The sequence below is a fragment of the Notamacropus eugenii genome, chromosome 6 (genome assembly GCF_028372415.1).
Source record: "Notamacropus eugenii isolate mMacEug1 chromosome 6, mMacEug1.pri_v2, whole genome shotgun sequence".
In the NCBI taxonomy this organism is placed as follows: domain Eukaryota; kingdom Metazoa; phylum Chordata; class Mammalia; order Diprotodontia; family Macropodidae; genus Notamacropus; species Notamacropus eugenii.
Window position 1 is genome coordinate 148727790 of NC_092877.1, and position 16383 is coordinate 148744172.

Sequence of the window (16383 nt, forward strand, 5' to 3'; positions counted from 1 at the left end):
TATGATTTTAGAGTGGGAAGGGATTGTAATGGGAAATGTGAAAAGTAGGAGTTAGAAAAAGGTAAATTACATCACAGGAAGAGGCACAAAAATATATTACAGTAGAGGAAAAGAGCGGAGGGAGATGAGCGCTGTTTGAGAGTTACTCTCATCTGATTGGGTTCAAGGAGGGAACAACAAACTCAGTTAAGTGTAGAAATACAACTAGCTCTATAGGCAATAGGAGGGGAAGGGGGAAAGAAAAAGGAGGGGAGGCTAAAAGGGAGGGAAGAAGTAGTAACGGAAAAGGGGAGTAAAAGGGAGGGGGACTGAAAGAAGAGAGAGAAGACTGAGGGAAGTGGTGGTCAAAAATTAAAACTATTTGGAGGAGTAAGGAGAAGTAAAAGCATAAACAAGGGGAAAGGGAATGGAAGGAAAGACACAGATAGTAATCATAACTGTGAATATGAATGGGATGAACTCTCCCATAAAACGGAGACAGATAGCAGAATGGATTAAAAACCATAATCCAATAACATGTTGTTTACAAGAAATATATTTGAAACGGGGACATACACACAGGATAAAGGTAAAAGGTTGGAGTGGAATATTTTGTGCTTCAGCTGATGTAAAAAAAGCAGGGGTAGCAACTCTAATCTCAGACAAAGCAAAAGCAGAAATAGATCTAATCAAAAGAGATAAGGAAGAGGAAACTATATCCTGCTAAAAGGCACCATAGACAATGAAGTACTTTCATTACTAAACATATATGCTCTAAGTGGTATAGCATCCAAATTCTTGGAGGAGAAGTTAAGGGAGTTACAGAAAGAAGTAGATAGCAAAACTATACTAGTGGGGGACCTCAACCTTCCCTTCTCTGAACCTGATAAATCTAACCTCAAAAGAAACAAGAAAGAAGTTAAGGAGGTGAATAAAACTCTGGATAAGGTAGATATGATAGATCTCTGCAGAAAACTGAATGATAGTAAGGAATATACCTTTTTCTCAGTGGTACATGGCATATATACAAATAATGACCATGTACTAAGGCCATAACAACCTCACAATTCAGTGCAGAAAGGCAGAGATAGTCAATGCATCCTTCTCAGATCATAATGCAATAAAAATTATATGTAATCAAAGGCCCAATTGTATGCCCATAAACTCGACAATCTAAATGAGATGGATGATTATTTTAAAAAATATAAATTGCCCATATTAAAAGAAGAGGGAGTTGAACACTTAAATAATCCCATCTCAGAAAACAAAATTGAACAAGCCATCAATGAACTCTCTAGGAAAAAATCTCCAGGGCCAGATGGATTTAGAAGTGAATTCTATCAAACATTTAAAAAATAGCTAATTCCAATACTACATAGACTATTTGGGAAAATTGCTGAAGGAGTCCTATCAAATTCTTTTTATGATGCAAATATAGTTCTGATATCTAAACCAGGAACAGCCAAAACAGAGAAAGAAAATTATAGACCAATTTCTTTAATGAACATAGATGCAAAAATTTTAAATAAGATATTAGTAAAAAGAATACATCAACTTATCACAAGAATAATACATTATGATCAGGTACGACTTACCAGGAATGCAGAGCTGGTTCAATATTAGGAAAACTATTAGCATTATTGATCATATCAACAACAAAACTAACAGAAACCACATGATTATCTCAATATAAGTAGAAAAAGTTTTTGACAAAATATAACAGCCATTCCTATAGAAAACACTGGAAAGCATAGGAATAAATGGAACTTTCCATAAAATAATAAGCAATATCTACCTAAAACCATCAGCAAGCATTATATCCAATGGGGATAAGCTAGATGCATTTCCAGTAAGATCAGGGGTAAAACAAGAATGTCCATTATCATGACTGTTATTCAATATGGTATTAGAAATGTTAGCTGTAGCAATAAGAGAAGAAAAAGAAATTGAAGGAATTAGAATGGGCAAAATAGAAACTAAGTTATCACTCTTTGTGGATGATATGATGATATACTTAGAGAATCCCAGAGAATCAAGTAAAAAACTACTTGAAATAATAAACAACTTTGGCAAAGATGCAGGTTACAAAATAAACCCAGATAAATCATCTGCATTTCTATATATTACTAACAAAGCTCAATAGAAAGAGACAGAAAGAGAAATCCCACTTGAAGCTATGCTAGACACTATAAAATATCTGGGAGTCTATCTGCCAAAACAAACCCAGGGACTACATGAACACAATTACAAAACACTTTTCGCACAAATAAAGTCAGATCTAAGTAAGTGGAAAAACATCAGTTGCTCATGGGTAGGCTGAGCTAATATAATAAAAATGACAATTCTACCTAAATTAATTTACTTATTCAGTGCCATACCAATCAAATTACCAGATAATTATTTTCTAGAGCTAGAAAAAAAATAATATCAAAATTCATCCGGAAGAACAAAAGGTCCAGAATATCAAGGGAACTAATGAAAAGAAATGATAGGGAAGGTGGCCTAGCCCTACCACATCTCAAATTGTATTATAAAGCAGCAATCATCCAAAACACTTGCTACTGGCTAAGAAACAGAGGGGTGGACAAGTGGAATAGGTTAGGTACTCAAGACACAGTAGTTAACGAATACAGCAATCTACTGTCTGATAAACTCAAGGACCCCAGCTTCTGGGATAAGAACTCACTGTTTGACAAAAACTGCTGGAAAAACTGGATAACAATGTGACAGAAATGGCATAGACCAATGCCTGACACCGTACACAAGAATAAAGTCCGAATGGGTACATGATCTAGGTAAAAAGATTGATACTATAAACAAATTAGGGGAGCAAGGAATAGTGTATTTGTCAAATTTATGGAGAATGGAGAAATTTATGACCAAATAAGAGATAGAGAACATTATGAAGTGCAAAATGGATAATTTTGATTACATTAAATTGAAACGTTTTTGCACAAACCCAATGCAACCAAGATTAGGAGGAAAGCAGAAAACTGGGAAAGAATTTTTGCAACTAGTGTCTGTGATAAAGTCCTCATTTCTAAAATATATAGAGAACTGACTCAAATGTATAAGGATACAAGTCATTCCCCAATTGATAAATGGTCAAAGGATATGAACAGGCAGTTTTCAGAGGAAGAAATTAAATCTATCTATAGTCATATGAAAAAATGCTCTAAATCGCTATTGATTAAAGAGATGCAAATCAAAAAAAACTCTGAGGTACCACATCACACCTGTCAGATTGGCTAACATGACAAAATAGGAAGATGACAAATGTTGAAGAAGATGTGGGAGAGTTGGAACACTAATTCATTGTTGGAAGAGCTGAGAGCTGATCCAACTACTCTGGACAGCAATTTGGAACTATGCCCAAAGGGCTACAAAAATGTGCATACCATTTGACCCAGCTATATTGCTTCTGGGACTCTATCTCAAAGAGATCATAGAAATGGGAAAAGGTCTCACATGTACAAAAATATTCATAGCAGGTCTCTTTGTGGTGACCAAAAACTGGAAATCAAGGGGATGCCCATCAATTGAGAAATGGCTAAACAAGTTGTGGTATATGAATGTAATGGAATACTATTGTGCTATGAGAACTGATGAACACAAAGACTTCAGAGAGACCAGAAAAGACTTATATGAACTGATGCTGAGTGAAAGGAGCAGAACCAGGAGAATTTTGTACACAGCAACAACCACAGTGTGTGAGGAATTTTTCTGGTAGACTTAGTACTTCATTATAATGCAAGAACTTAAAAAATTTCCAATGGACTCTTGAGGCAAAATGCCTTCCACATCCAGAGAAAGAACTATGGAATTGATTCGCAGATAGAAACAGACCATTTTCTTTTGCATTATGTTTTGTTTTATGGTTTCTCCCATTCATTTTAATCCTTCTATGCAACATGTATTTAATAGGAATGTACGTGTAGAACCTATATAAGACTATATGCTGGGTCAGGGAGGGAGTGAGGGAGGGGGGAATGAGGGGAATAGAGAGGGAAAAAAATCTAAGATACATGGAAGTGATTGTTGAACACTTAAAACAAATAAAATAATTTAATTTAAAAAAGAGATAATGAGGAGTTGAGGATGATACTTTGGCTTTGAGACAGCTCATCTTGGATGGAGAAGTCTGAAAGGGCAGAAGGTGATAGGGGAGAAAAAAAACAATGAACTCAGTTTTGGATATATTCAATTTGAGATATATATGAGACATCTAGTTCAAGATATCTAATAGGCATTTGGAGTTGGAGAGGTCAGGGGTTAGGGCCGTATAAATAGATTATAAAATCACTGGCACAGAGATGATAATTGAAACCATGGGAGCTGATGAGACCACCAAGTGAAGTAAAATAGAGGAACAGCATGTGTGTAGTCAGTGTAGAAGCAGTCAGTAGATAGGGAGAGAATGAAGATAAGCGAGAGAGTGGGGATGACAGAGAGGGTGTTCATAGAACCCAGGACCCCATGGAGACTTCCTTGTGTAGGAGCTAACAGCAACACAGAAGTAGCCACATCATTCAACTTGACTAGTTTCCTTTTAAGTTCAGTTTCAAATGTTTCCTTATCCCTACATGAAAATATTCCTGATTCTTTCATCTGCCGAGATTTCTCCCCACCAAATTATCCTATATTTTTTTCTATATATTTTGCATATGCTTATTTTGAACATACTTGTATGTGCACAAGTTGCCACAGAGAATGTAAGATCTCTGAGAGTAGGGACTTTTTTATGTCTTTGTATCCCCAGGATATAACACAGGTCCTGGCACACAGTAAGTGCTTAATAAATGCTTATTGATTGGTTAAGTTTTTATTTACTTTAAAAAACTTCATTCCAGATATTCTTTAATTTTTGTAATCTACATCTGGTATGCCAAGTTGATAATAATGGCAAAATACTAGAGAGTACAGGTTGCTTGGCACTACCAGCCAAATATAAGTATTCGATGATTAGTCTCTTTGGCTAAAATTTTACTGCATGAAAGATTCAACAAAAACCAGATGGCCCAGATCCATGTGCCATTTTCAATACTATGTTAGTGGAAGCCCCTTCATAGGGGGCATGGATGTAGAAGGCTTATCCTTTACTAGTTCTAACTACAAATATTTTGATATTTTCCAGAACAAAAATTAGAAGGTCAAGGTCTGAGCATCTGAATCACATGGATGGTAAGCCAAAATCAATTGCTTTAAGTGCTTCTGCAAATTATTACTACCCTCTAAATTTTTAACTATGAATGTAATTGCTTCTAGAAATTTAGAGACCAAGATTTGTGTTCTTGTGCTCATTCTTGGCTTATGATCAATACTCCTTCCACCCAATCCATTCTTCAAGACTGAAGACACATTTCAGATTTTATAGCTGTTGAAAGAATTGCAGAAAGCTGACCTTGAAGGAAAGCTCATCTTCGTTCTCTCCATGGAAATCATATAAAGCCTTGGCCTTTTCTTTCTTCTGTCCTGAAGCAGATAACAACCTTGTCTCAGCTATGGAACCTGACCAATAAATACACACATTTAGAAGCTATTGGGCAAAAGTGTAATACTATTAAAACACTCATCTTGGTAAATACTCCATCCCTGTAGGATTTATTGTTTCTAAGTAACGCTTGTCCACTTGCAGAAGGAGGAAAGGATTTCTCCCAAGAGTGGAAAACTTACGCAAACTCTAAATCGGTAGAAAGAATAAAGGTAGGAATTTTAAATATGATGCATCCACTCAAAAAAACCCCCATTTATATTGGTTTAAACACAGAATACACAAAGCTTACTTTATTATTTTAAATAGGATAGGCAGAGAAACAACTTTTTTAAAGTTCAGCGTAGTGATAGGAAAAGAACTTGCTTGGAGTTTTGAAGTCCTCTGCCTCTCCTTTCAGTAAAGCATTCCTTTATTGATGTTAAAAGTAGACAGGAAAATTAGGAGATTAAAAATCTCTATCTCTTTCAAGGAAGCATCATACCAAGGCAGGGCTGAACAAAGACTGCTGGGAAGATTCCTTCAGTGCCATTCAATCTGCCTCTATACCAATCAGAGTCCAGATGTTCAATGATTAGTATACGGTCTCCCTTTTTAAAGGGCAAGTCTTCATTAGTTTCTGCTGTAAAATCATGGAGGGCTTCACACCATTCTCCAGAGCAATCATCTTTCTGTCAAAGAAAACAAAGTAGAAGTTGGATGTTGAGAAATATAAAATCTAATTCTAAATTGGTTTCCACAAAGATAAAAAAATCAAACACACCCACTGGAATCAAATTTAACAAGTGTTAATTAAAAATGCCTAATTGCGGCCATGCATAATGCTAGATATTGGTGATACAAAAACAAAAATGAAACAATCTCAGTCCTCACAGAGGGTATTTGGCTTGGAAGGCGAAAGGAAAGAGAAGTGGTCATGAAATTTCAAAGCCTAAAGATCTTTTCAAATAACACAACAATTTATATCACAACAAAGTTTATATGTGCTTTTAATAAGAATAGTTACACAGTTCTGTAAGGTTTGAAAGTACTTTTGTTATATTACTTCTTCATTCTCACATTGACTCATAACAATCCTGGAAAGCAGATGCTATAAGTAACCTCATTTCAAGGATTATCTTTTTCTCTCAACCTGTTTTTCATTCTGACTTAACTATTTCTTTCCCTCCCCATGTTCCTTAGCAATCTTTAAGTTAGTTTTTTATTTACTAATGTTTTCCTTAAATAGTATTTTTTCCAATTACAAGCAAAGACAGTTTTTAACATTCATGTTTGCAAAATTTTGAGTTCTGAATTTTTCTTCCTCCTTCCCTCTCCTCCCCCCTTCCCCAAGATAGCAAACAATATGATATAGATTATACATGTATAATCATGTTGAACATATTTCCACATAAGTCATGTTTTTAAAGAAGAATCAGAACAAAAGGGAAAAACCACGAGAAAGAAAAACCAAAAAAAAAAAAAAAGTGAAAATAGTATGCTTTAATCTGTATTCAGACTTCATACTTCTTTCTCTGGATGTGGTTAGTATTTTCCATCATGAGTCTTTTGGAATTGTCTTAACTATTTCTATCAGTGGCATCACTGTTCATTTTTCTCCCATGTTCACAATCTTAGGGTTATCTTTGATTCCCCATCCCCTACCAAATCCAATTCATTAACAAATCTTGCCAAGTTCACCACCCTCACTCCGCATATCTCTCCAATTGGTCCCCTTTCTGTTACCACACATGCCCTCATTGCAATCAGCCTGGACCACCACAACAGTCCCAAAGTAGGCCTTGCTGCCTCTACTTTTCCCCCACTCCAAATTACTTATCTTTGTCTAAAGTTCCTTATACACACCAGTCCTCCAGGCAAAACTCACTAGTGCTTCTTCAGTCTTCATTGGGTAAATTTTATGTTCCTTACCTTGCTTTCAAGTCTTTTGTAACTTTCCTAACTTAGCTCCTATTCTGGCCTCCAGATGCATCGCATTACCTACATGTGGGTTTCCATTCAGCATAACTTTCCTGCTGCTGGGGTGCCTTTTTTCATTCTCTCTCCTATTTTGGGACTCTCTTTCTCTCCCTCTGTATCTATTGAATTCCTCTCACCGGCCTTTCAACGCTCAATTTAAATGCTGCTTCTTCAAGGAAACTTTCCTTGACTGCCTGAGTTGGTGATGATTTTTTCCTTGACAGATCACATGACTCTTAGTATTCCAATTACTTGTGTATGTATCCTATACCTCTACTAGACTTATAAGCTTCATGAAAGCAGAGACTACATTAATAGTATTTTGAGGCTGGGGCTGAAAATGTTCTGTAGTGCACAAGAAAGCCTTTCTGGTTAGGGAGCAAGGAAAGTACACAAGTAAAAGGTTTCTATGTAGGAAGGAGCACGCAGAGCAACGTATCATCTAATAAGGCCAAATCAGTTACTATGGGGAGGAGGCAGTGAGTTAGGGGCCCAAAGATGAGAAAAGGAGAGCCTTGACTGGAAGCAGGGCCAATCCCAGGTTTAAATATTCCAAAATTTTGGGGGGGCAGGATATTCTGGGATGGTTTTGTATCAGGATAGAGATTTTGATACAAGAACAATGAAAGCCCCAGTTCTATGATATATTTCCCCCCATTTGTAGCATTCAGCTTTCTATAAGTGGAGACATGGTTTTTTATTTATTTTTATTTTTTTAAATTAAATTTTATTTTTTCTTATAATCAAAATCCACTTTTTCTTCCTACCACCCAAACCCTTGCAACAGATATGAGTTGGCTAGGTGGCACAGAGGATACAGTGCCAGGCCTGGAGTCAGTAAGATCTGAGTTCAAATATGATCTCAGACACTTTGAAGCTTTACCTGTGGTTTGATTCAGTTTCTTCATCTGTAAAAATAGCATCTTACCCCCCATGGCTGTTGTGAGAATCATATGACATGCTACTTGTAAAGCACTTAGCACAGTGTCTACCACATAGAAAGTTCTACATAAATTAGCTATTATTACATAATAGCTATTATATGATCTACATAATTATATAATCTATAATCTACATAATTAGCTATTATTGTTGTTTGTTATTCTTATTATTGTTACCATGAAGCACAACAAATTCCTGCATTGGCTATGTCTAAAAAAATATGTGGAAGGCATAGTTTTATGTGTGGCCTATGATGTAAGACCTTACTACAACTGCTTGAATTTGCTTAAAGTGGGTAGGTACCATTAGCTACATTTTTCTCCATCTCTAAAAGATGGTAGGCATTTATCTAAAGTCCAGTTCTCCCATAGGGCAGCTAGGTGGTGCAGTGGATAGAGCACCAGTGCAGGAGTCAGGAAGCCCTGAGTTCAAATCTCACCTCAGACACTTGACACTCACTAGCTGTGGGACCTTGGCCAAGTCACTTAACCCCAATTGCCTCATCCTGGGTCATCTCCAGTCATTCTGATGAATATTTGTTCACTGAATTCAGATGGCTCTGGAGGAAAAGTGAGGCTGGTGACCTGCATAGCCCTCCCTCACTCAAAACAAAGTCAAGTGCAAGTCATGTCATTATTTCTCTGATGGCAAGGTCTTCTTTGGCAACGAAGGACGAACACACATTTTCCCCACAGCCTAGCATAGGGCTATCACATATAAGAACTTGATAAATATTCATTGAATTAAACTATAAGTGGTTTGTGAGGATGATCAGGAGACAAGGAAAAGTAATGTGACAAGGAGAGTACTTGTTTCTAATAACAATCCTCTTGCCCTAAATATGTAATTGGCATTAGTGGTGCTGGAAATAAACTTTGTTAAGAAAAAGACTCTGCCCCAGACAACAGAAGTTAGAAGCAATTGATGAAAGTGGCAAATTCAGGAGTGTTATGAGGAAAAATGTCCTAACCATCTCAAAGTGAAATGGGCTGCCCTGAAAGGTAGTGGGCTCCCTGGCACTGGAAGTGTCCAAGTAGAAGGCTACCTGACTGCTTGTGAGGCAGTGTTGGAGAAGGTATTTTTGTTCGAGTTCTGGTTGGATTATATGGGTCCCTGATCTCCCTAACTCTGAGATCTGATGACTGAAAAAAGAACTCACCTGCCACTGAGACCAGCTGTGGCCTCTCACTCATGGGTCTCATCTCTCCTGCTCTAAAGAACTCATGGAATCACTAAGAAGGATCTGTAACTTCCCTGTCCCATGACCAGCATGAGAGTGAGAGATCCAGTGGAGTGAGTCAGCATCTTTTCAGAAGACAGGAGAGAAAGCAATAGAAGTCCCTCCCTAATTACCAGTGAAATGTTGACAAATATAATAGTTCTGTCGGGTCAAGCCATGCAAAGCATGTCAAACAAAACAATGTCATCCACTTTTAGTATCTGGTTTAAACACTTCTAAAAGTCAGGTTAGTAAGCAGGGTCCATTAAAAAAAAATTCATTCTACCATATTAATTTAGTCCCCAAGTACAATAGTTAAGAATTTAATCATTTCATTTTTGTTGACCTTTCTATGTTGCATATGTAGTCAATTTTTTCAGTTCATTACAATGAATATTCTTAAACCTAAGGCTTTATGTTTGCACAGTTGCCTAAGCCAGACAGCCTACCTGTAAATGTGAACTGGAAGCATTTCTCCTTGTATTCAGTGGAGTTCTTTTACCTATATTAAAACAAAAAAATTTTAAAATCCCATACAAATTTAAATGATTATCTAGTTTGACATTTAGCCCTTGGTACAATTTGTTTTTTTTTTAATATATATATTTTATCTTCCTTCCAATTACACGTTAAAGGAATTTTTAAACATTTCTTTTTAAGTCTAAGTTCCACATTCTATCTCTCGCTCCTTCTGATCCACCTTCCCTCAGATGGTAAGTAGTCAGATAAGGGTTATGCATGTGCAATAATGCAAAACATTTTCATACTAGTCATTTTGTACAATACTCAAATAAAAGAAAAAGAATGAAGGAAAGAGTAAAAAATAGCAAGCTCCAGTCTATATTCAAACAATATCCATTCTTTCTTTGGAGGCAGCCAGCATGCTTCATCACGAGTCCTTGGGATTGTCTTAGATCACCGTATTGCTGTGAAGAGCTAAGTCATTCCTGCATCAAACAACATTGCTCTTACTATGTATAATGGTCTGGTTCTGTTCACTCTACTTTGCATCAGGTCACGTAAGTCTTTCCAGGTTTTTCTGAAATTACCCTGCTTGTCATTTTGTATAGCACAATAATATTCCATCACACTCATATACCACAACTTGTTTAGTCAATCTCTAATTGATGGGTATCACTTTGATTTCCAGTTCTTAGCCACCACAAAAAGAGCTGCTATAAATATTTTTGTACACATCACCTTTTTTGGATGTCTTTGGAATAAAGACCTAGCAGTGGTACTGCTGGATCAAAGGGTATGCACTGTTTTATAGCCCTTTGGATATAGCTTTGGGCACACTTTCTAAAGACATACAGTAATAGTCTTTGAAAGAAACAATATTAACAACATTTATTTAATTCTTTAGAGTTCACAAAGTATTTTCCTCAAAATAATATGATGAAGATTAAGTAGAAAGAGAGGGTTAGAGAAGCTAAGTGGCCTGCCCAAGGTCACGTGATTAGTTAAGTGTCCAAGCCCAGACTTGTACCCAGGTCTGTCTACTTCAAATACAGTGCTCTTTTTTTTTTTTCAGTTGGGGTGGGTATTGGGAGTGTGGATTTGTGACTGCATCAGTGTAGGAAACTCCCTTCACTGCTCATCAGATCAGGAACTCCCCTGTCACTTACTCTTAAGAGAGTTACCTGGGGGGGGACTGAAAAGCTACATCTCTTGCCCTGGGTCACCCCGATAATATGTTTTGGGGTAAGGATTTGAACCTACATTTTTCTGTCTCCAAGGCTGCCTCTGGATCCACTATTTAATGTTGCCTTTAATATGTGTCTGTGTCTACATAATATACACACGCATATGTATGTACATGTACACACATATATATCTATATTATATGTGTGCATGTACACAGATACACACAAATAGATTTCATCAATGTGGCATTCCCTCCATTGATGCAGACTGTAATGCATCCGTGCCTGTTTTTATTCTGTACAACTCTTGTCTGTGGTCTCTCCTAAGTTCAGCAACTAACGTGCTCTGAGCCTTTCTTGATTTCTCAACATTAGAACAACACCAAATGAACACAAGGGCTGTTCATGGGTTATTATTTCTCACCCTTACCACATCACCATCCCTTCCTCTTTGTCATTCACTTATTTCTTTTTTCTTTTGTCACATGATTCATGTCTCATACAAAAACACACTTAAACATATTCTTTCATTCACTAGGACCCCATTATTCCTTTTTCTTCTTTATGAAAACTCAAGAAGTATCCTCATTTTTGGCTTTTCATATTTTGTCATCCTTTGCATGCACTTGCACATGACTTCCTCAAAACAAAGTATTTTTGATACTCACTTGAAACTGCAGCTAAGTTGGTGCTCTGGTCAGAGAGATCCTCAATGATTTCAACAAAGTTAAGCGGGAAAATCCCCGTTTTGCCATTCCGTTCTCCTCGGGCCCATTCATCACTGATATACTCTTTAAGAAGAATCGTCTCTCCTTCTGAGAAACTTAACTCATCCTTTTGGTCTCCGATGTATTCAAACCGAGCCACGCACCTGGGACCTCTGAACAAAGTAAAAGAGTCTAAATGTAAATCTAAAGTGAATCTTACTCAAAATGCTTCCATAAAACCATTTCTTCAACATGTATTCATTCAGGGCCTAGATGTTCAAGGGACTATGCTGGGCAAAATATAATTTTAAAATGTAATAAAATCATAACAAAATACAATATAATACATTTTTCCAGGTTTGTTATTGCACTGGTGTAGGAAATTCCCTCTGATAAGATCAGAAACTCACTGGTAACTTAAAATTGTAGAGAGTGGTCTAGGGCTCTGTGAGGTTAAGTGATTACGCCATGGTCCCATAGCCAAATAGCCACAGGTCACAGGACTTGAACTCCATGTGTTGTGGAATCCAAGACCAGTCTCTCTTTCCACTATGATAACAAAAAACAGAACCTACAAAAATGTCTGAAGAATAAGCCACCTCTTCTGAGGGTCTATGTCATTTCAGTTCACATTCACTCATTAGATAAATGATACGCCTGTGGTCACAAAGTAAGTTTATAGGAGGTAATTAATTCATGTTGTCATACCCCTGGATATATTTGCCATTCACAATATGATCATTTCCAGTACATTATAGAATCAAGATTTAAGGCTGGAAGAGAACACTGAGGTCATCTAGTGTGACACCCTCATTTAACAGGTTCTAAAAGGTCTAACTGGGAGAACAGGGATTTGAACTCAAATTCTCTGGTTCCAAATCCAATGTTTATTATACTGCATCACCAGTATGCCTTCTTGGCATAATCCTTGGGACAAAGAGCAGGGGAGGCCAATAGTTCAGCTAAGGCCATGGCCACCCTAAAGGCACTGAATAACAAATTCTACTAATGGTGAGAAGAGAAGTGGCAGTGGCGGGTATGAGAGGTAAAGAGAGAGACTCAGTCATCATGAAGAAGGCATGCAAGAACCTCACACAACACCCTGGATCCCAGAGTCCTACACTGGAATAATCTCAGTTCTGTCCTTTTCAAATACTTGCTTTCCAAAGTAGTGCTTTTATTTAACTCTAAACGAGGTACAATCTTGACTCAAAAGAAATTGAGAATGGAGACAAAAAAAGTCCTCATTTTTCTTAGGGTAGCTTAATATCTAAACCTATACTTACTGGCTTTTGAAAGGAAGTTTCAATTACAAGGCCCAGGCAAAAAGATTGCCTGAAGCAAGAGAAAGAGGCTGGACATGGCTCCAATCAAATCCTTATTTAGTTAGGTCATGGGTCAACTGCCAGGGAACACAGCTTTAAGTTCAACCTGCATCCACAGTAAGTGCTACTTACAACCCTCTCCCCACCCAAAACCCAAACAAATCTGAAATCACACAGTGTATTTGGTGTCTGAAGGTTCATTGTTCGTGGAGAGCTCGGCGTTTATTTTCTTATACCCTCAGGGAACATCTCCTTATGCCTGACCTAGTCAAAGTTAGGTTTACAGCCTTCAACAGTGAATTCCCCTTATTTGTTCATTTTACTAGACTACACAATATCAGAAGAGGGCATATACATTCATAAAAAAGGCCCAGTGACACCAAAAAGGAAAACCATCTCTAATATTGAAGGAATTTCCCACATACTTTTAACTTGTACTTAGAAAAATGAGCTACCTTCAACAGACATACACAAGAAGTCCAAAAAGTTTTGTAGGAGTCACACGTCTCCTAAGTTTTAAAGTTTTCTATGAGGTAATGGTATTGTAAGATTTAGAGGAAGAAAAAAACCTAAGATATTATCACTATCTCCTTAAGGATCAGTTTCCTTAAATGTAATAGATTAGATTAGAATACCCCTAAGGTCATCTCCACTTCTAAATCCTATGGTCCCATGATCTAGTAACACTCACGTTTTTCAGATAAGGAGACTGAGGCCAAGAAAGGTGAGGTGATTAACCCAAGGTCATAAATGTAGTAATTAGCATACCCCAGACTTTTCAAAAGCTAGCGAATAAGCTTCTTCACTTCTCTAAATCTCAGCTCCCTCATCTATAAGCTGGAGTGGGTACACTATCAGAGGTAGCCACCATATTGATGGGTTTTGCTTGACTTTTTCTTTGTTACAAGCAAAAGGTTTGGTGGCAGGAGTGGAGGACATACTGGGAAAAGATTCTGGTGTTTAAAAAAGGATTCAATAAAGTTTTAAAAGAGAAACTCTTCTTGTTTCTATACTCATGATTCTATGACCCAGCTTCATACCCTTGGCCAAATTACTAAAAATTTGGACTACAGTTGCCTCATCTATATAGTGATCTCCAAGATGCCCTCTCTTCAGTTTCCAACGCTAAAAGGCAATTATTTTAACACATCAAAACTGAAATGATAAATAAAACCATACAGATCAGTCAAAATCATTGTTTGGAGGTCCAGCCCTGAATGACCAAGTGGGCCAGTTCTGTCCTTTATAGTTATAAAATAAATATCTGAATTCATCCACATTTGTTGTTTCTGTTACAATTTTAAGCAAGTTTCCCCCATTATTAAAATTCACATTGACTATTCAAATGATTGTTTGAAGAGGACAAAGCTTAATAACTTGGTATCCTCTCCTATGTTTCACCTTCTTTAAGGAGTAATTGCATAACTCACATAACACAGTGGGATGAAATGGATCCTTTTTTCTCATTACCTCCTTCAGGAACATCAATCTGGCAAAGACAAAATGAACAGAATAAATCATACATCTTCAGGTTTTGGCCATGGAAATGCCCACATGCTGAAACTAAGAGCTTAGAAAGTTCTTCTTTTCAAACAGATTCTGTGTTTTTAATTCTGTGTTTTAAAGTGTTGTTTTAAGTATGTATTTTTTATGGGGAGATAGTAATGGGTAGGTGGTACTAATAAGTTTATTACGTTCAAACAAAATCTATAGATATTTATGGCTTTTTACTAATTGATAACTTCTACCTGGGGATGTGACCAACCCCCCTTCCCCCAAACCCAAAAACTTAGCACTGTCAAAACACTCCTAAATACATACTAGTCGCAGAAATTGACATTGCTGCAAACCTTCTTTGTTTTGTTGAGAAGGGTCAGATGTGCTGCCCCAGAAAACCCTTTGATATTGCAGATCTCTAGTCATCTTTTGGTCAGACTAGAGATCAGTGAAGAATGGGTTCATATTTGTCATTCATTTATTCTATTTTCCATCTAGTTTTTTTTGGCAAGGCAATTGTGTGTGTGTTCGTCCTTCGTTGCCGAAGACCATGCCATCAGAGAAATATACATGACTTGCACTTGACTTTGTTTTGAGTGAGGGAAGGCTGTGTAGGTCACCAGCCTCACTTCTCCTCCAGAGTCATCTGGATCCAGTGACCAGATATTCATCAGGATGACTGGACATGACCCAGAATGAGGCAGTTGGGGTTAAGTGACTTGCCCAAGGTCCCACAGCTAGTGAGTGTCAAGTGTCTGAAGTGAGATTTGAACTCAGGTCCTCCTGACTTTTGCATTGATCCTCTATCCACTGTACCACCTAGCTGCCCCACCTCCCATCTAGTTGTTTTAAAGTTTCCCCTTTTGTCCTGATGGCAATATCAAGTGACACTTTTGCCAGGTTCTACAGCAAACACATCTGCTCAGACCATATCTAGAATGATGTGTTTTACTTATGGGTGCTACAGTTTAGAAAAGACATTGGTGAGAATATCCAGAGGACAGCAACCAGTGTAGTGCTAGATCATGTTGAGGACTCACAGAAAGAATAAAATAAGGATGCTCACCCTGCAGAGGAAACTTGGAAGGTGGGTAGTGATATTCTAGTGTTTCCAAGTATTTAAAAGGCTGCCACTTGGAAGAAAGTTTGGACTTGCTCTGCTAGATCCAAGAGATAAGAACTAGCAGTACTGTCTAGAACTTGGAAGAAGATTTAAGGTTGAAAAGTCAAACAATGGGGCAGCTAGGTGGCACAGCGAATATGGCAATGGCTCTGGAGTCAGGAGGACCTGAGTTCAAATCGAGCCTTAGACACTTGACACTTACTAGCCATGTGACCTTGGGCAAGTTACTTAATCCCAATCACCTAGCCTTACACCCTCCAAAAAAAAAAATAAAACAAAACAAAGAAAAGTCACACAATTCAAGCTAATTGCAAAAAAGGGAATGGGTCTTAGGCACTAATGACTTTCTTCTCCCCAGAAGGTGAAAGGCAGGGGCTTGATGATCACCAGTTAGGGACAGTATAGGAGAGATTCCTAACTGAAAATGAATTCACCTGAATGGCCACTGAGGTTCCCTAACACTTCATGATTCTATGAAGTTTGAAAAGTTTTCTT

General features: G+C 37.4%; 1 protein-coding gene across 6 annotated transcripts in view; it reads right to left on the minus strand.

The window, feature by feature from the left end:
* SH3D19 (SH3 domain containing 19) overlaps positions 1–16383 on the minus strand; it is a 209560-nt gene that overhangs the window by 8262 nt on the left and 184915 nt on the right. For 4 of the 6 annotated variants that reach the window (XM_072621236.1, XM_072621234.1, XM_072621239.1 and 1 more), the window contains 5 exons: positions 14699–14757; positions 11905–12116; positions 10040–10092; positions 5955–6141; positions 5381–5487 (listed from right to left, as the gene is read on the minus strand). In XM_072621236.1, the coding sequence (XP_072477337.1) occupies positions 5381–5487; positions 5955–6141; positions 10040–10092; positions 11905–12116; positions 14699–14757 (618 nt within the window). The remainder of the gene's footprint in view (positions 1–5380; positions 5488–5954; positions 6142–10039; positions 10093–11904; positions 12117–14698; positions 14758–16383) is intronic. The other 2 variants (XM_072621235.1, XM_072621238.1) reach the window with 2 other exon arrangements.